This window comes from Haliotis rufescens, unplaced genomic scaffold (assembly GCF_023055435.1).
Source record: "Haliotis rufescens isolate VD_foot unplaced genomic scaffold, xgHalRufe1.0.p SCAF_4, whole genome shotgun sequence".
NCBI lineage: Eukaryota > Metazoa > Mollusca > Gastropoda > Lepetellida > Haliotidae > Haliotis > Haliotis rufescens.
In genome coordinates, this window is record NW_025964112.1 from 42,926,100 (window position 1) to 42,947,592 (window position 21,493).

The 21,493-nt window shown below is 41.2% G+C and overlaps 1 protein-coding gene across 1 annotated transcript; it reads left to right on the plus strand.

The window, feature by feature from the left end:
• The first annotated feature begins 811 nt into the window (after positions 1-811).
• LOC124135940 (src kinase-associated phosphoprotein 2-A-like) lies at positions 812-13,307 on the plus strand. Its single transcript, XM_046501641.2, has 7 exons — positions 812-964; positions 4,913-5,065; positions 5,927-6,010; positions 6,318-6,434; positions 8,449-8,543; positions 8,811-8,916; positions 9,880-13,307. The coding sequence occupies exons 1-7, from the start codon at positions 925-927 to the stop codon at positions 10,461-10,463; spliced, it is 1,179 nt and encodes a 392-aa protein (XP_046357597.1). The 5' UTR covers positions 812-924; the 3' UTR covers positions 10,464-13,307.
• Positions 13,308-21,493: the final 8,186 nt, after the last annotated feature.

A 21,493-nucleotide genomic window follows, 5' to 3' on the forward strand; every position in this document is an offset into this window, starting at 1 on the left:
CTTAAATTCATAACAGGAAAGAAGTGTTACAATGACATATATATATATATTATATTGTGGAAATATTTAAATCTCACTTTCCTGTTTTCTGTAACGCTATTGATTCTAGACTGATACAGAAAGCCTAATGTCAATGGGACAAACGGTGAGTCCAGGCAATCAAAATTAATTCCAGCCCAGGGCCCAGTTGCACAAAGCGATCTTAGCGCTACGACCGTCGTAAGCCTATGTTAAAGTATGGGAGTATACGATCACCTTAGCGCCAAAATAGCTTTGTGCAACGGGGCTCCTCGATATGAATTTTACCGTACGGTGTATATCTCCAGTAAAAATACACATACAATGAATAATTATTAGATATTAAATATATTTCCTTACCATGTTTGTGTAGTTAGTACTAGCATATCACATAGTGTGCGTATGAATACGTTGTGGTGGTTAATATCAAGCAATCGTCCTTGGGATAAGCAAGTCTTTAATATCCACACATACGTACAGCCCATGTAGAGTTTGTCGTTTCCGTAATGTAAAACGCATGATGATATGGCTCTATTATCAACATCAACGATTCACTCCAGTGCTCCCCGTGTATGTGCGAGATCACTTTCCTAAAGTAAAATACTGGTTTCCGTGCGGCGGCACATGATCTCCTCTAGGCTTTTTGTATCGTTTCACGCCAGGTATATTAGCCATCATAAATATAATAGAAACTAACGCTCGATTGCATTGGCTTATAGCATGACCATTATCCAATGAAATCAAACCACACAAATCCCTTTGGAATTCGCCTCTGTCGGGCTTTTACGGATTGTCACGAAACGTAACGAAACTTGCCTTGAATAAACCAGGAAGTAAATAGCTCGAGTTATGCATACATGAGGCATACCGAGGACCCAGCTTTCGGCTTGACAGGTTGTCAATATCATGGCTAACTTTAACGCTTCGATTCGAGGTATTCTATCAGGTTGGTAAATCTTTTTCAAAAGTTGTACATGTCCCCTATTTCATTGCTGACACAACATGAAAGCATTGTTCATGTTGTTCTGTTAACTACTGTGAGACCTTAACCCTGATAGAGTGTGGAGCACGCAGACTCGTGTCTGCAACTGTTAACAACTCGAGTGTTTATGTACGCACTGGTATTAAGTTATGAAGACTTACTTTACGTTATGCTCGTATATCAACAGATATGTGGACAATCTTATATTAGTCATTCGAAACTAAGGATTGAATTTAATGATTAAATTTATATATGTTTAAGTCCACTAGTGAACGAAGAGAAACTGAAATTTTTGTCAATAATATTATTCATTTTTTAATGAATGTGTGTCAGCTTCGTCGTCTATCACGTAGGCGCAATGATGCTGAACATATATATATATATGTGTGTGTGTGTGTATGGTGTGTGTGTATGTGTGTGTGTGTGTGTGTGTGTGTGTGTGTGTGTGTGTGTGTGTGTGTGATTGTTTGTTGTTTAACGCCGCACTCATCAATATTCCAGCTACATGACGACGGTCTGTAATTAATCGAGTCTGGACCAGACAATCCAGTCATTGACATCATAAGCATCGATCCACGCAAATGGGATACGATGTCATGCATCAACCAAGTCAGCGAGCCTGACCACCCGATCCCGTTAGTCGCCTCTTACGACATTGATATATATACTGATTTAATACTGAACATTTAAGGTCACCCCTATTGGATATTGTTTCATTCATAACGTCAGTTACAGATGTGAAATGATTGTTTAGCAATATTCCAGCTATGTGACGGCGGTGTTTACAAAATCTAGTGATTGACATCATAAGCATCGATCCACGTACTTCAGATACGGTCACACGCCTGTGTGGGATGTTGGGGACGTTTATTTTTGCACCCCACGAGGTGAGGTGAAATAGGGTCTAACGTCGCGTTCAAGATTATTGCACTTATGTAGCGACGTGCATGTGTGTGTGTGTGTGTGTGTGTGTGTGTGTGTGTGCGGCTGCTTGAAACAAGTCCGGACTAATGCCGATTTTATAGTGTTCACCAACTGAGATACCACGCCGCAGTTTAACATGAATACCCCACTCAGACCCAGTATATGGACTCTGAGCCGACCAGTCCTTGGTTTAGCCCCTGAATGCCGAGTGCCAGACAGGGTAACATCAAGTACTATCCTTTGTCGTTACGTCTTTTGGTATGACGCAGCCGGGGACCGAACCACCTTCCGCTCTTCGCGGGCAGACGCTCTACCACTAGGCCACGGAGGCGGCCCCCAGAAGTTGATGTGTAATGTGTAGGGTATATGACACATGGCCTTGTGACTTCATTAGTGATTGATGTGTAATGTTTCCTATCAATTTGCCTTGTAATGTTTACTATTAATGTGCCTCGTAACACGTACAACGCTCCAATAAATGAATGTTTAAATCAGATGACATAAATATATAATTATATATTCGTCCTGATGTTTATTTGCATGTGGTCGTTGTCACATGGCTGCGTTTGGAGTCGTTACACAATTCCGACACAACCGTCATGACCCGGAAGAGCGTCTCCGTGTCGGATGTACAGCTTGTAGTTCCCGACAAGGAGACATACATTGACTTGAAAATGAGCTCATTATCTCGCGAGCCACAGATACTGTCGTCGCCACTTAAAACACAATCACGAAATATCCCGATGATTATTCACGAAGATAATACGCTAATGTGTGCTTATGCTTACAAAACACTTACAGTCACCTGACTGCCGACCCTCATTCGGATTATGACAACGTGATCAAAACCCAATGATGTTTATCGGTAGCAAAACAAACAAACAAACTGTTCAGAATGTCAATATATTATTAAAGCGCCATTAACACGAAGTCGTGATTCGTTATTCCTCATATCTGTTTAAATTTCCTGTTGTTCTCGAGGATTTGGGTATTTGATAATAACATTCCAAATAACAGTTATGGTTATCTACAATCATTTTATTTCAATAACCATATTGCCATTATTGTTCAGTATTACATCTTATGTACTACCACTTATGTACATTTTGCGTGACGACGTTTTCTATTAGTCCACTGATAACCCTTATTCGGTAATGAGGTCGCTGACCCACTATAAATATTCATTTGATACAACTCATACATATCAGCTATCTATGGAATTAATTATTTTTTTACAAATTGAATGCATAGATAATATTGGGTGTGCGTCAGTAAGTCTTGTCTACTTCCCGTCGGTTCCAGATCGGTTTTGTTTACAAGTAATCTATGGTAGGAGTGGGGCGGTCGGGTAGCCTAGTGGTTAAAGCGTTCGCTCGTCACGCCGAAGACCTGGGTTCGATTCCCGACATGGGTACAATGTGTGAAGCCCATTTCTGGTGTCCCCCGCCGTGATATTGCTGGAATGTTGCTAAAAGCGGCGTAAAACCATACTCACTCACTCACTCACTATGGTAGGAGTGTCGTCTACCTTTCACTGTCATGGTTCGTGCTGGGAACGCAATGTGTAATATATAGAGAAGGAAATACACACGATATGCGATTACAGATTAACGCGAAAATACTTATACAGCGAGACTGAGCATGTGGCTGGTACACTGACCATACACGGCTTGAAGCCTGTGTGGGGACGGTTGGTGGGGTCTTGGGTTTGGGGGCTGTGGGTTTGTATGTTACGGGGTCACAATATACACATTTTATTAAACTAACTACCAAATATTTGAGTTCCCTCTCATTGATGTTTATTTGGTCATTGTGTTTATTTACCACAGATGCACACTTGTACTTACTCTGCACATGGTTGGGTGTATTGCTGACGCTGGTTAACTATTGTTTTGACTACAACATACTTTTTTAGAAATGATTAATGTTTTTGGTTTTTAATGTAGATTGTACGTTGTGTACTTCATTTACAGGCCCGAAGGAGCAGGGGTGGGAGGGGATGAGCGTCTCTCTCTCTCTCTCTCTCTACGGGCCTGATGTTTACCAGTTTACCAGTTTAGCTGTCGCGACCAAGTGGCACATGTTTGAAGTGTAAGCATAAAAAAGTACAACGCTCGCGACAAAGCTAAATTCTATACCTTGCGTGTACAATATGTAGCCGACTGAGCAGTTGACTGTTTTTGTATGCCGTGCACAATGAAACTGAAATCATGTTTGCGTATCAACAAGGATATTTTATCCCGATCAAAAGAGGAGTTGTATATCTGTTGGTAAGTGCGTGAGTGAGCTGATACGAACAGACCTTGTTAGTAAAGAGTACTTAACCGGAGCATGCAATTTGTTCATATATGTCGCTATTGATTAGGACCCACTGCCGATAACATTCTAGCATGATTTATATATCCTGTTTTGTTTTCAAAACGATATTAACGGAAGTAAACATGCGGTCATTATGGAGATATACTTGCCAACAGTCCAAATTACATATATGTTCTCTGTCTCACCGCATTTATTCACCTGATGAAGGAGTAAGCATATACTCCGAAACATTGTGTTCATCATACTAAAGAAGTTGATATCCATAAATTCTCTTCCTCATGTGTATCACTTCTAAATGCCTTTCAAAGACTTGAGTCCGAATTCAGTTGTTTCTTTTAACCATTACTGCGTTTTGGAATTAGTTGTATACAAACAGCATATTAAACAATTTACTTGTTACATTAATTATCCATACAGCACACTATATCGACACAGCGCTATTACTTAAACGTTTTTGAACATACAATACTAGTAGCCCATCTCATAGATCGCTGGGGAGGTAGCCAAGTGATTAAAGCGTTCGCTCGACACGCCGATGGTGCAGGTTCGAATCTCCTTATGGACAGGAATATTGCTAATGGCGTATAACCCCCTATCATACGTTCGCTTCGGGAACATGGCTACCTTGCTTGACAGGTATTTGAACTGAAACACACATTTTGTTCACAGAGGTCGATGCGTTTTTCAACGAGACGCTGCGTAATGAAAAGGTGTCACGTAAGGCCCTACTTCATAAGGAGAAACTACTGGACGAAGTCCACAAGCTCCGACAAGCCTACCCAGAACTACTTTCGACATCTGTCGGTCCTATCCGAATTGACGGTGAGTAACTCTAAATGGAAACAAATATTCCAGGCACCTAACAATTCCAGTGCTACTCTATACGTATATAAGAGACACCTGCAGCCAATCAGAAAACGGTAGTGGGTGTGGCCTACTCATTTCTTTGTTTACGGGACCATGAACGCAAAACATATTGCTTGGTTAGCCCATGATATGCCATGGAATCACTTGCAATTTATTTATATAAGATAATAACTTTCCTTACCGCGTCATAGCAAAACATGTAAAAAGATGTTACTTGGTTAAACCCTACCTGGTGCTCGACATTAAGGGGCTAAAACAAGGACTGGTCGGCTCGGAGTCAGGACAAGGAAGCGCGCGCGCGCACACACACACACACACACACACACACACACACACACACACACACACACGTTCAGCTTAATTTCACCCCACCACCTCACATTTCATTTCACGATGCCAAAAGTAAGTTTAAAGAATACTCATCTTACATTTGTGAAATATTTGGCAGGTAAACCTAAGATCAGAATTCAACATGCAAGTAGTAAATGATTTTATATTTCAATTCCGTTGCTGCACATTTGACACAATACTTTGGTACAGGACATCCTGTGTCAGATACGACTAATATCAACATTTGTGTAGACAGCATAGCCCTGTTGCTTGACAACGGTGTAAGGATCTATACCGAAATGTCGCCTTGACAGTAAATAAAGAAGTTGTTATCCATAAATTGTGCCTATTTTGTTATCCGTCAACTTCTCTAAGTAGTGCATATCAAACAATTCAGCATAGACCTGTGTTCAAAAGATTAATGTGTGATTTTTTGATATGACTGCCCCGAGAACGTGTGTGAGTAACTGTGTGTTCACTATCCAGCTGATGACTTAATTCCGGAAGTTCCAGCCAGAACTCTCAAAGACATCACCAAGGCGGGCTTCCTGGAGAAAAGAAGAAAGAAAGGTTTGTGTCCTACTTGAGGAAGATCGGTTGAGTAGTACATTGCATTACATTACATGTATCCATTGCCAGGCCGATCATATAATTCTGTGTGTATGTGTATGTGTATGTGTATGTGTGTGTATTGCGTGCGTGTCTGTCTGTCTGTGCGTGTCTGTCTGTCTTTGCGTGCGTGCACGTGATCGAGAGAGAGAGAGAGAGAGAGAGGGGGGGGGGGGGGGGGGGGGGGGGGCAGTGAGAGGATATCTGAAAAAAAGATCATTCCTCTTTCCCCGTGAACAAGCTGACAATATACACTGCTCTATTTCAGAGACGCTCTTCCACCGAGGTAGTTACCAAAGGCGGTACTGTGTCATCCAAAACAGCATCTTCTATTACTTCGGCAACTTCACAGATAAGAAACAGGCAGGAGCCTTCAGCCTCGCAGGTACAGTATAAGGCAGATACTACCCCTGTCAGGTGGAGACTGTTTATGCTAAACGTCAACACCAGATAATAATTTGTCTCTGTTATCCGCCGAAACCTATACCTAAAATACAGCTGAGACCACCCGGGTAACCTTCTCTCAGCTGCCACCTTACTGATTGTGTTATCATACAAGACACTTATGTAGATAATGGTGATACACAACACACGCGATTATCCACATACAGCCATCTTTCCGCCGCAAGGGAGTTAACTGACTACAAAAGTCCAGTTGCAAGTCGCTTATGTAAATCATGTAACTCGCCAGGCATTAAAGATGCATCTCACTGTGTATTTCGTTGTGAGACTATCAGAAAACAAAGAATAACATACATCGAAAGTAAATACCTAAACTGCCAAAACATCTTGAATCTAAAACGCTTTTTATGTTCTCCTCAGTGTAAAGATTTAAATCAACTTGGTAGGTTCCTAACATCTCTTAATACAGACATAAGTAAGAAGTCATTATACAAGTGAACAATCTGAAGTCGTTTAGCTATTTGTGTATACCCCTAGTTATATATAAATGTATACTCCCTGTGGTCTTCATTCATTGATTCACTGTCCACAAGATATATATCATGTATTAATGTATTATATTACGGCTCATGTTCCAACGATGGTGGTTGAAAAAGAATTAGAGAATCTGAGAATCTGAGAACTTGGCTGGAATTTCATGCCTCGCTCGTAGCGCCACCAGTGGCTATGACGATTTATTTACCTACCATTTCCCTCCTATTAACTAATCAGATTCCACCCCTCGTATCACGCATCCATTTTCTTCGAACAATAGCCTAGTGGTTAAAGCGTTTGCTCGTCACGCCGAAGACCCGGGCACAATTTGTGAAGCCCATGTCTGGTGTCCCCCGCCGTGATATTGCTGGAATATTGCTAAAAGCGGCGTAAAACCATGCTCACTCACTCACGCTTCGAACAAGAAATTCATTATGTCATTAAGATCAAGTTAATGGAAGGAAAGTTTCCTTTTCCCTGCCTCACAGACACTCAGTGCATGTGGATTGTAACACAATAATTGAGCAAGATGATTAAAGGGATAAATATACTTGAAAATATCTGGCGACGCCCAGTTGACGGTACACATTCTTTTCAAATCCTGCAATAGACCGAAATCTGCACAATAGTGGCCACGAACAGGATGTCGATCTCACATTACACAATGGACTATGGACTATGCATAAAAATTATGCAGATTTTCCAGCCTAGTTCGGCAAGGGTGGAAACTGGACTTTTAAAGTCGGTTAACTCCCTTGCCTAGGGAAGTTGCAAACAGGTTGTTACGATCAGGGTTGGAATTGAGTATTAGCAACACATGCTTGTAGTTAAGAGGCGACTAACGGGAGTGGGTGGTCACGCTCGCTGACGTGGTTGAAGCATGTCATTGTATCTCAAATGCGTGGATCTGTGCTGATGACATCAATAAGTGGATTGTCTTGTCCAGACGCGATTATTTACAGAACGCCGTCATATAGCTGGAATATTGCTGAGTGCGGCGTCAAACAACCAAGCAATAACAAACACTTGACAAAGAGAGGTATATTAGGTGAGGCACGGTGGCGGGCGAAATGTTTGAAAATAAGTAAAATATTCTGATTTATTTCCTAATAATTTGTACATGAGCAGACCAAAAATCCTGTGGCACGTTCATACGCATGTTATGTCACCATATATACTACTCACAAAGTTTAAGGACTACCCAATTCTTACATATTTCTAGCGTAGTCTGTCTGTTACTATAGTAATATGAAAGAATCGGGTGCTCTTTAACTTCTTTGAGTAGTACATTTTCATACACAATCACTTCCTCGAAATACTTAATACATAATACTAAAATACGTTTGTGAAGTTTAAAAAAACTATTGTCCTGTTGAAAATTCTCCTACGTATTGTTCAGTTTTACAGTTAATACATACCACCTATAATGACTTTGTTTACTTGTATATCATGCTTTAACACAGGCTACAAGTTCAGAAAGGCTGCTTACCTCCCCGAGGAAAGCCACAAGAAAGATCTGAGTTTCGAGCTGTCATCGCCAGGAAAACGTTCTTACCAGGTAAATACATACACTATCTACCTAGCTTCCTTGGATTACTGGTCAACAAGAAATCTCTAAAAGTCTTGCCGTGATCACGTCCGGGCGAGGGTTTAGCAAAGTAACAAAAATCTCCGGGGAAATGTGATGGTGTGTTTGTTGAACGATGTTCGTGTTGTAAACATGAATCGATGCTATGTCTTAATTGCTATTCACTCTTTTTCGTAATTTTATTATTTATCAAAGGATGAATACTAACGTTGTACACGTTTATACATTTTGTTCTAGTTTTTGGCAGAAAATACGCAGGATTTCAAAGAATGGAAAGAGGCCGTGGAGAAAAACAACTCAGACTCTGAAAAGAATAATAAAAAAAATAATAATAAGTCGGAAGGTACGGTGTTTTTGTTAAGCAATCGTCTAGCTTTATATGAATATTTTGTAAAAATCTAAATGATAAATTTCCGAGACTACTACTTTAAAGAAATGGGTTTGAATACTTTAATGCAAATACAATTGCCTATTTTTACAATAAGGTTACTTACTCTGAAACAAACATTTGAAAATCTTATATGTCAAAATAGAATCAACGCTCTGTTTTGAAATTTCGATCCGAAGGGTGCGAATAGGACAATGCCTTATGTTTTGTAATTGTTACACTTTGCCTGGTACCGCCTTAGTGGTCTCGTGGTACAGTGTCTGCCCGGAGAGCGGATCCCCGATCCCCGATTCGATCCCCGGCCGCGTCATACCAAAAGACGTTAAAAGATTGTACTTGTTTCCCTGAATGGCGCTCGGCATTCAGGGGCTATAACAAGGACCTGTCGGCTCGGAGTATGTATACTGTGTCTGAGTGGGGTGTTCATGTTAAACTATAGTGTGGTATCTCAGTGGGCTAGCACTATAAAAGAACGTCGCTGTGTAAGTGCAATAATCCTGAACGCGAAGTTAAACCCCATTTCACCTCACCTCACCTTCGCTTGGTATATCGTAAATGATTGAGAACTGTAAGGGATGGGATACACATATTGTACAGTATCTATGAAGTCACATGTCAGACTAGATTCGTTTCAATAACTTCGTATACCGTTCCGCCAACCAAATGTTTCAAAATTTAAGTTTGAAAAGTTTGATCTTCCTACTAACACGCTTGTTTACTGGTTACTTCATGCCAATACTTTATAGAGAGTCAATTTTGGAAGCAAAGTGACCCTTGAAATGTCATTCGAAAACAACCCCTTTCAGTCTTTTCAGAAATTATATAACAAATCATTAACAAATCAGTATTTCGACCAACGAGTGTACGATTACAAAAAGAATCGTTAAATAATACAATGAATCGTTTCAACGTTTACAGCAATGTCCACTCCTAAAGGAGAGTCTGAGTTTGTGAAAGACGACAGCGACGATGACGAGTATTACGTCGCTGTGCCCGCCGACAGAGAGGAGAACAACAATAAACAACATGATAATGACAGTGAAGACGACAGCGATGATGGACAAAATTATGAGGTCGTTTTACCAGATAAAGATGTTGATAGAAATGGAACTAAACCAGAGAGTCCAAAGCCTCCCCCTGTGCCAAAGAAAACGGCACCAAAGAAAAAGGCACCGAAGAAAACGGCAAAGACATCTATAACAAATCGTGCCCCCATGCGACCTCCGCCGTTACCTAAACAAAATGCCAAAACTAAACCTACAGCTGATAACGGCTTGTACGAAGACTGTGATACTAAGTCGGATGACGACGAGAACTACGCCGACCCGATGGAGTACGGCAAAGAATCTGATGAAGATTTCGACGATGAGGAAAACTATGACGATGTTGAAAGTACTTTGAAGGACCCTGCTGCTGAAAAAACACCCGTACAGGATGATGATGACGATTTGTATTATACCGACGTCATTTCCGGAAAAGCACAAGAGGAAGTGACGCATTGAATTTACCCGGACCCTATTTCGAGGTTTGAAAATAGCACCCATTTTAAAAGGCCACGAATCGTGTGATCAGATACGAATCAGGAAGTTTGAAGAGTTTGAGGTACACAATGCAGGGTAGATGGGTGGGGACACGCACGTGCATGAACCCCCTGCACCCACGCCCTCTCCAGTGATAAACGTGCTGTTTCTATGCCAACAATGGTTTTATAGATAGTGATCTGATTTGTGATGTTATACTTCCTTGTTACATTGTATAGATATGTGTTTGAGACTTTTTTATATACAACACTGATCTGTGGTGTCTGCAGTCAACAATTAATGCTGGCAATAAATCGTGGTTGGACAATAAGTGCAGAGCGGGTCCAGGATGTTTAAAGGGGGAGGGGCGGAGGGTGATAAAATGTTCACAACGTCAGGTTTTGTGGTTCATTACAGTTGGTAGGGTAAGACGAAAGATTTATCAAATTAAATATTTAATATGTTTCTAATACCCTGATTACAGTCAAAAGCCAGCTGGTGTTCCAACCACACCACTACCACCCCGTCATTCTAGGGGTCCCCGCAGGGACATTTCCTCACAGGACGGTTTCCAACTGAAAGTGTTTCCCCACCCACCCACTTTTTTTTATCCCCCGCCGAACAAAGTTGGCGAGGGATATAGAAACGGGCTCCGTACGTGCGTCCGTCACGTTTCGTTTCCGGAGCATAACTCAGAAACCGTTCAATATTTTTTCATGAAACTTTGCAGGTCTGTCAAGTACATGCTGAACTGGTGCCTTTTGCTATTTAGAAATTTTAGAAATGTTTATTCTTTACGTTTCCATGGCAACAAGATGGTCTTAGGTTCCAAACTCTTCATTTTTTTACAATTTCCATGACAAGTTCCAGCTCGGTTAAATAAGGATAGGGTTTGTTAAGATTTAATTATGTCATAAATCTTGCAACAGGGGCGGGGGATATAGACACGTTAGTGGCAAACTCTTGTAAGGAACTGAAAAGAGGAAGTTTGGTGGAGGATGCAAGGCCTATTTTGAGACGGTGTTTTTCTTACATTAACCACTAATCATAAGAGGACATTGGAAGCGAATATTGCCAGCCTGTAGACTGTAGATGGGATCATGGAGGTATTTGTTAATCATCGGATGTGACCGTGTTGACAGGATCTTTTTAGGAACCGACCTTTAGATATCCATAGGGGCCTGGAATTTTATCGAAAAAAAATAATTGTCCAAGAATATGATTGAAAAAAATAATTATGCTTCAGATTGTTGTTTAAAAGAAATAGTCTTTTACAAAAAAATATATACATTGTTGCAAGATGTATTGGTTCTTGCGGATACCAAAGGTAACATTTTATTGTTAGAGGAAATTGGTAGTGAATGCTTAATATCATGTAGATATTAGGATATCGTCTTTTTATATCCTTTTATTCTCTGTGGGTAATCCTTTCACGCTGATGGAAGAAAGTCAGTCAAGCAGTTCACACAGTCTATGTCATAGGTGATCAGACTTGGTTAAAATTAGTCTTTATCTGTGACAGATTCTAGCTGGTGACATTTTAGTGAACTTCACAAATGCTGACGAATTTTAATATTCATATTATTATATTTTGTCAGTTGTAAATAAAACTGTGATATAAATGCTATGTTGTCTGTTTTATATAATTTTGATAATATATTCAATGTGGGAAAAATTTCATATGGGGAACTTGCTATTTGGGGTATTGTCCGCGTAGGAAATTGTCCTGTGGATAAATGTCCGAGTGGGACATTGTCCTGTGGATAAATGTCCGAGTGGGAAATGTTTCTGTGGATAAATGTCCGTGTGGGACATTGTCCTGTGGATAAATGTCAGAGGGGGAAACTGCCCTGTGGATAAATGTCCGTATGGGAAATTATCCTGTGAAAAAAGTCCACGGGGAAGTGGCAGTGTGAACTATTATCCGCGTGGGAACTTGTGGACCTGTGGATAGACGTCCGCGTGGTAAATTGTCCTGTGGTGATCTGTCCGTGTGGTAAAGTGTCCATGTGGTGAAATGTCCGTGTGGGAAATTGTCCAAATCGGGTAATGTCTGCGTGGGAAGTGTCCATGTGGTGAAATGTCCGTGTGGGAAATTGTCCAAATCGGGTAATGTCTGCGTGGGAAAGTGTCCATGTGGTGAAATGTCCGTGTGGGAAATTGTCCAAATCGGGTAATGTCTGCGTGGGAAAGTGTCCATGTGGTGAAATGTCCGTGTGGGAAATTGTCCAAATCGGGTAATGTCTGCGTGGGAAAGTGTCCATGTGGTGAAATGTCCGTGTGGGAAATTGTCCAAATCGGGTAATGTCTGCGTAGGAAAGTGTCCATGTGGTGAAATGTCCGTGGGGAAATTGTCCAAATCGGGTAATGTCTGCGTGGGAAAGTGTCCATGTGGTGAAACGTCCGTGTTTGAAATTGTCCAAATCGGGTAATGTCTGCGTGGGAAAGTGTCCATGTGGTGAAACGTCCGTGTTTGAAATTGTCCAAATCGGATAATGTCTGCGTCGGAAAGTGTCCATGTGGTGAAACGTCCGTGTTTGAAATTGTCCAAAGCGGGTAATATCTGCGTGGGAAAATATCCATATCGGGTAATGTCTGTGTGGGGAATGTCCGTGTGAGGAATTGTCCATCTGGTGAAATATCCTGCAATCGTTGTTCGGGATCCTTCACTGATATGTTTCACGCCCTGGTGCCCATGTCAAGTCTGGATATTGTCCTTGTTGTTAGTATATATTATCAGTGTACAGTCATACTGTAACGCATCATGTATACGTGTCCTTCTACCACGGTGCAATTTTTTGTGCACATCATAAAATTTCTGATAACTCTGCGGTTATGATGTTTATTTTTAGTCTATGTATAGACTTTGTAATTAGTGTCCGTCGTGTTCTTTGTGTAATAAAGAAATAATTTTATTGCTAGATTGATCAAAATAATAAAATTTCAAATAACGCTACGGTTATGCAGGCCATTTCAAGAAGCCTTTGTGTAATTAAAGTAACGATTAACTGTTTGGTTTATGTACGTAATAAGATTGGAGTGGACTGAAACTACACATGTGCAACTCCTGAAACCAACATGCCAACATGTCTACCGTTAAAGGCGTGATCCCTGATACATGGTCCAGGCATAGCCCACCGTCAAAGGCGTGATCATTGATACATCGCCCGGGCATAGTCCACCGTCAAAGGCGTGATCCCTGATACATGGTCTGGGCAAAGTCCACCGTCAAAGGCGTGATCCCTGATACATTGTCCGGGCATAGTCTACCGTCAAAGGCGTGATCCCTGATACATGGTCCGGGCATAGTCTACCGTTAAAGGCGTGATCCCTGATACATGGTCCGGGCATAGTCTACTGTCAAAGGCGTGATCCCTGATACATGGTCCGGGCGTAGTCTACCGTTAAAGACGTGATCCCTTATACATGGTCCGGGTATAGTCTACCGTTAAAGGCGTGATCCCTGATACATGGTCCGGGCGTAGTCTACCGTTAAAGGCTCGATCCCTGATACATGGTCCGGGCATAGTCTACCGTTAAAGGCGTGATCCCTGATACATGGTCCCGGCATAGTCTACCGTTAAAGGCGTGATCCCTGAGACATGGTGCGAGATATTACAGTTTAGTATAGTGTATAACAATTTCACCTTATCAGTTTAATAATATCCAAGTTTGGAATCTTTAAGTTACCTGAGAATATGTCTATGGGTATGTTCGTCACGAGTGTATGTGTATGTATAATTAGAGTAACAGATATACAATTGTTGTTCAAGTTTATAGGAGCAGTCGTCCAATGCTATCAGATATTCACATGTGTTGGAGCGCATGCAAGGAGCATCGAAGTGAGTCAACAATCAAATCTACATCCGGGTCTTGTGTCTACTACTGTTTTGGCGACAAGCCAGAGGCCTGTTTACAGCTTATCAAGGAAGTGAATATTTATACTTATCTGCATGTAACTGTGTTCATCTCTCGCAGGTCGACATACACCTTTACCCGCCTCGAACTGCAGGGTTGAATTTTGTGACGCATTAAGATGAATGAGAGAGGGAGACAGGGAGAGAGAGAGAGAGGGGGGGGGGGGGGGGGGGGGAGGGAGAAGAGTGAGAGGAGAGAGAAGAGGGGGGGGGGGGGGTGAGGGGGGAGAGAGACGTGAGTTTAGATAATGAAATACTGACATAAAACTTAGTTACTGCTGTTTAATATTGTCAGTCATGATCGCTGTCATCTCAGACGCCTCGCCAGTAACACTGAGGCTTTTGTCAGATCATGTGATTCGTAGCGGGGACATTGTGGGTAACGCGTGGTGCCAAGAGTGTTTGCTTCTATTTTGTTGTTTAACGCAGCACTCAGCAGTGTTCCAGTTGTATGGTAGCGGTCTGTACATAATCGAGTCTGGACCTCACAATCCATTGATTGACATCATGAGATCTATGTTTAGAGGATACGATGACATGCATCAACCATGTCAGCAAGCCTGACCACCAGATACCGTTAGTCGCCTCTTACGACAAGCTTGTGTTGCTGAAGACAAGCTCTACCCCGATCTTCACTGGTCATATGTAGTGTGTCATAGATGTGTGTCATAGGTCTGACATATAAGGTATACAAATTGCAATATTTATTGTGTACATATCACGTTCATGACATTGCGTTTTCCGTCTGTGTCATCAGCACAGCTGAACTTCCTCCCACCGCGACGTGATAACATTCACAACCTGACAATGAGTGTAGTTAGTGTCTGTATGACATTATAGCACATGTTTCACAGCAACGATAAATATAGCTTGCCATGTTGACTCAGCCACATATAGCTAATGTAGGCAACTGTCACCTCTAACCACCATATCTGCTTTGATGGAGTGTGAGGTCATTCCTATTTCATTATCAACATTCACTGTGATTAAATCAAAAGGTTCCAATTTACAGATAAGGTGGGAGTGGGAGATTTGACACCGCTTTTATGAAACGCAATTACAACCATTGTACACAATGTGCATGGTTTCGTAACGGACACAACTCTGCACTACCTGTAATTGAACCTGGTTAGGTGGGGGGCTTGTTGTTCAAGTTTCCGCGTCACTTCTTAAACCAGGGTTCGAATCGCCACATGGATCTTTATCCCTTAGTCCGTTCTTTGAGCGCCCTGTCGTGATATGACGGCCATGGAATATTGCAAAAAGCTGCGTTTATCCTCACATATGGGAGTGAGTGAGTAAGTGAGTATGGTTCTACGCTGCTTTTAGAAATATTCCAGCAATATCACGGCGGGGGTCACAAGAAATGGACTTCACGCGTTCTACTCATGTCGTGATTCGAACCCGGGTCTTCGGCGTGACGAGCGAACGTTTTAACAACAATACCGCCGTTATTTTCGTTTAGTTGCCGCAATTCGGAGTGAAAATTTGCACCAGGATATGGCTAGTTTTGGGTTCGAATGTCATATTCGTCTCGAATATGGTCCTTGGTTTGCCTGTGCCATGCCTTGATGGTTTTACGAACGCAGTAAAAGTATGTGTCCACCTCGAGCTTTCCACCCAAATATTATCTGACCCTAGCAATAGAATAAACGGTAGACAATGTTCAAACAAACAAGAGATTACCAAAGGTTCATAAAATGTGTGGCTTATATCTACGTATCTAACATTGATAAACATCCACAATAAAATTTATTGGGTAAAAATATATGTAAAATAGAGGCAAAATCAATTTCATGATGGAAACTGTAAGCAGCAGGATAGCACGATCGTGTGTACTTTTATTCATCCGACCTTCACACCAAAGAAATTACAAAAATGATGATGTGTGACATCACAACCAGTTACCGAATCACGAATCTCATACCGTGTTAGAACTGTAATATTGTATTTAAGCTCTAGCATGGCATTAGGCTTTGTTATAACTCACGAGCACGAGTATGGTGTGACAAACCTCGAGGTATAATCAGGGCGAATCTGGATTCTCACGCACGATCATAGGTTTCTGGCACGCCTTAGGGAGGCCACTCTGAGTACGGCGCCTTAGACGATGGGGCCACCCTTTCACTTATTGAAAAATACCCCTGTTGCAGACCAAAACCAAGAATCGAAACTATTCATACTACATTTCATTAATCATGTATTTAGTGACAAATTACTATAATTATGTATGAAACTATTAAAAATCTTTCTGGGAGACCTATTTTCTGTCTGCCTCACTGACACTGTGGTTTTCACTTAGGATCATTTAATTCACATAAGAAAATACAAATCCTTGTTAATTAAAACAACATGGTTATCTCATTACTCAAAAAGTTACATGTTCACACGAAGCTGTGCCCTCATGAAAATATTAACTTTTCCACGTCATTCAATACGATAAATATACTATTCGACAAAAAATGTCATCTATATTTTCCTTTTTTTGTTCGGGGCGGCTTTTTTGTATTCATAGCCAGTTACAAACAGGCTGGACCGACCTTAAAAATATTCAGAAAAAATCAGAATGACATCTTTTTACATATACCACCTACGGTAAAGATGGCTTTGACAACAAAAATGACAAAGAACTGTCGCTGTCAGATTTTAGACCTATATTATTTATAAAACTCCAAACCAGGCAAGGTATCATCTACCCATCCAAAGAAAACTTTAACATGATTAAAACATCCTGTCCAATGCAATTTGCTTTAATATTTTTTAACAATGGTAGTATTGTTGTATGTCCTATACCTTAAGTGTAAGTAAGGAGAAAGTTGGTTTTGAATACATCACGCGCAAGGGTGAAAAAAGAACTTTCCGAATGTCGAATGAAAGGCAGACGCCTTGAACTAGTGTAAGCACTGTGCGTCCGGGGAGGTGGGGTAGTATAGTGGTTAAAGAGTTCGCTCGTGACGCCGAAGGCCCGGGTTCGATTCCCCATATGGGTACAATGTGTGAAACCCATTCTGGTATTCCCCGTCGTGATTTTGCTGGAATATTGCTAAAGGCGTTGGTGAGCCATATGCACTCACTCACTATACGTCCGAGCGGTTAACAATTAATATTCGGGATGCGAACACCAGACGATACCCGAGAGATAAGTAATAGTTATTCCAACGCTTTTCTTGGTGTATCTGTCAATTCGTTCGGTCGAGTTAATCTTAATCAATATTTTTGGACAACGACACGTTCAGGGCCTGGAAGACTTTGTTTTTAATACTCAAGTGTGTAAACTTGGACGTTTTGCACGTGTTATATGGTTGGTTGGTTGGTTGGTTGGTTGGTTTTTTAACGCCGCACTCAGCAATATTCCAGCTATATGACGGCGGTCTGTAAATAATCGAGTCTGGACCAGACAATCCAATGATTAATATCATGAGCATCGATCCACGCAATTGGGATCGATGACATGCATCAACCAAGTCAGCGAGCCTGACCACCCGATCCCGTTAGTCGCCTTTTACGACAAGCATAGTCGCCTTTTACGACAAGCATAGTCGCCTTTTACGGCTAGCATGGGTTGCTGAAGACCTATTCTACCCCGGAATCTTCACGGGTCCACGGGGGCGGTCGGGTAGCCTAGTGGTTAAAGCGTTCGCTCGTCACGCCGAAGACCCGGGTTCGATTCCCGACGTGGGTACAATGTGTGAAGCCCATTTCTGGTGTCCCCCGCCGTGATATTGCTGGAATAATGCTAAAAGCGGCGTAAAATCAAACTCGCTCACGGGTCCACGTGTAAAATGCGTTGCTAGAAGTGGGGTGTGATATGAAAACTGTGATATTATAACCTGTGATATAATAACCTTTATATCATATGCCATAGCATAAAATTGTAAAATGTATCTATTTGCAAGTGAATAAAAAACATCTCACCTTGTCTTGGAAGTCAGTGTCACGGGAAAGCTATCCGAGCAGACGACGCACTAAGGGACGTAACTCTAAATTATTACCACCCGGGCTGATATCCAGTCCATTTTGAATGCATTGACAAGTCATATCAGCCCTGCAGGGAGAATAATACGGGTCTGGTTATTACACCTCCTGTGATATGATCGTCTCCGTGTTGGCTCTATTTACATGTAAAATGCCTCATATCATTGAGAGGTATATGATAAATACTATTATGATGTGGTGTGCTGGGTTTTTTTCACATGTACCTGTAATCATCGAAGGATACTTGATTTTTTCATAAGAAGTGCAGTCAGCAAGGACGTAATTTGTGATCCGACTGATTACCAGACGTTTTTTTCATATTTTTTAAATAATCTGCAATATTGAATGGATACAATAGTTGAGTTGTTAGAGCGTTTCTAGTGGTTAGAGCGTTCGCTCGTCACGCCGAAGACCCGGGTTCGATTCCCGACATGGGTATAATGTGTGAAGCCCATTTCTGGTGTCCCCCGCCGTGATTTTGCTCGACTGTTGCTAAAAGCGGCGTAAAACCCATACTCACTCACTCCCTTCTGTGCGGGAGGTGTAGTAAGTCGGTTAATCGTTCTTTGAAGAGTATTTCAGTTTTATAACAGTTTAATGTACGAGTAAATTCGAAGCAATGCTGGTCCGTTTATCTCTTTGGCAAAACCCATGAATGCAAGTGTGGTGCTGACAAACCAAGATTCTCTAACCTTGGAATCGAACCCACGATCATCGGATATTTGCCTTAACTGGTCTCGCCCTTAACAATAATCGATTCTACTTTAACCGCTGGTCCCACCTTTCCCAATGTTGACAACCTGTGTTCCTCTTGGTTATCCTCGCAGTGGTACGGGACGAAATATGGACCAAACAATGTTTCTGACAATAACGCTTTCATTTATGAGAATTTGTGAAATAATCCATTTTTAGGTAGAGAGACAAACGTTGTTTGGTGTTTAACATCGTACTCAGCAATATTCCAGCCATTGGGACCGGGGTAGAATAGGTCTTCAGCAACCCATTCGTGTCGTAACAGGCGACTATGCTTGTCGTAAAAGGCGACTAACGGGATCAGGTGGTCAGGCTCGCTGACGTGGTTGATGCATGTCACCGATCCCAACTGTGTGGGTCGATGCTCATAATATCAAACACTGGATTGTCTGGTCCAGACTCGATTATTTACAGACCGCCGTCATATAGCTGGACTATTTCTGAGTGTGGCGTTAAACAACAAACCAGCCAACCAACCAACCAATCCAGCCATGAGACGGAGCCATATATAAGATATTCGACGACAGCATGGATCACCATTCATAATATCAATCACTGGATTGTTTTGGTCCAGAGTCGATAGTTTTCTGACCGGTATCATATGGCTGGACTATTGCTGAGTGCGGCGACAGGCACTTCACAAAGCTTTTATAATGTAACAAAGCGACCAGTACATGGCAGTACATGATTACTCATTTCTCGAACACCGACTCAAAAGTTCAAATTAAAATTAAGTCTTAACCCATAACGCTACCACCTGTCCACACTGTTGTCGTAACAAATGTCAGTTTACCTAGTCACCATTACCTTTACTTGGTTAGATTGTACATTTTTCTGAAAGTATTTATTGTACCATGTTCGCTGTAAGTCGTATATACTGGTGTGTATAATGCAAGTGCCTGTGAAATTATTTGCACATTTAATTTCAATATGCATTATACATCTTATCCATACTTGAGTTAACGCCCAATTATATACCATGTATCCACAACATGTCTAGAATCAATTAATTGCCTTTTTTATATATGTGTTTTATTGTCTCTCATAGCCCTCGGGGCGGCCACTGGGTGAAACAAAAATACAATATTTTTCTTTCTTTCTTTTCTCTTTTTATAAGATGCTAATACCCCATTGTTAATTCTCACTACCATGGTATTGTATACTGACTGTCAGCAACCTGAACGAGCTGTTAAAGTATGTCTGCATCTTCCCGAGGTAAGTGAGTTAACTGACTATAAAAGTCCAGTTTCCACCCTTCCCGAACTAGGCTGGTATTATGGAGTTAGGTTTTGGCTGGACTCACGAGTCTATGCATAGTCCAATCAAAATCGCGCACCGAAATCGAAATCCGGTTTGTAAAGTGTCATGCAGATTTCGGTCGACTACAGGATTTGCAAAGCATGTGCACCGCTAGCTCGTTGTCAACAGATATTTTCTAAATCTTTTCATGTTTTTAATCAAGTTGCTCACGTGATTTGATGCACTTCGCGATGTAAGACCCGTTTTGTCACAATATAGATCTTGATTATCGATCAGATCGTCTTGACTGGTCGCCACCGTTTTGTTTAAATCAAATGCAAGTGATACGAGAGGTGGAATCTGACTGGTCCATAGGAGAGGCATAGAAGGAACATAACTCGTAATAGCCACTGGTGGCGCTACGATCGGGCCCAGGAATTCCAGCCTAGTTCGGCAAGGGTGGAAACTGGACTTTTAAAGTCAGTTAACTCCCTTGCCTCGGGAAGATGGTATGTCTGTGACCTAGGTAAGACTTGGTCCAGGGACGAAGAAATAAAGTCTCACCCTTAGCTTAGCATAACATGTACATGTTTAGACTCACTTAATAACCATCATTCTAAGATGCAAATGCCCGGACACATAGCGTTTCTTGTATATATCTACATGTATAAAGCAAATGTATATATACCGCAACGTGCTGGATGTTGTCACTTCCTGTACCGAGACCCGTACATCGATCCCTTACATATAGGAATATAAGACCAATCCTAAGTAATCAATTTAATTCATATGCATATCCATATACCAAAAATACACATGTACATCAATTTAATTCATATGCATATCCATATACTAAAAATACACATGTACATCAATTTAATTCATATGCATATCCATATACCAAAAATACATATGTACATCAATTTAATTCATATGCATATACCCAAAATACATACGTACATCAATTAAATTCATATGCATATCCACATACCAAAAATACACATGTACATCAATTCAATTCATATGCATATCCATATACAAAAAAATACACATGTACATCAATTTAATTCATATGCATATCCATATACTAAAAATACATATGTATATTTTTTTATTTCATATGCATAT

Excerpts from the sequence above, each read along its gene's own strand:
- LOC124135940 (XM_046501641.2), top strand. The coding sequence starts at position 925 with ATGGCTAACTTTAACGCTTCGATTCGAGGTATTCTATCAG. Across the intron at positions 965-4,912 it reads GATTCGAGGTATTCTATCAG|AGGTCGATGCGTTTTTCAAC; the intron begins GTTGGTAAATCT and ends TTTTGTTCACAG. Across the intron at positions 6,435-8,448 it reads AGGAGCCTTCAGCCTCGCAG|GCTACAAGTTCAGAAAGGCT; the intron begins GTACAGTATAAG and ends GCTTTAACACAG.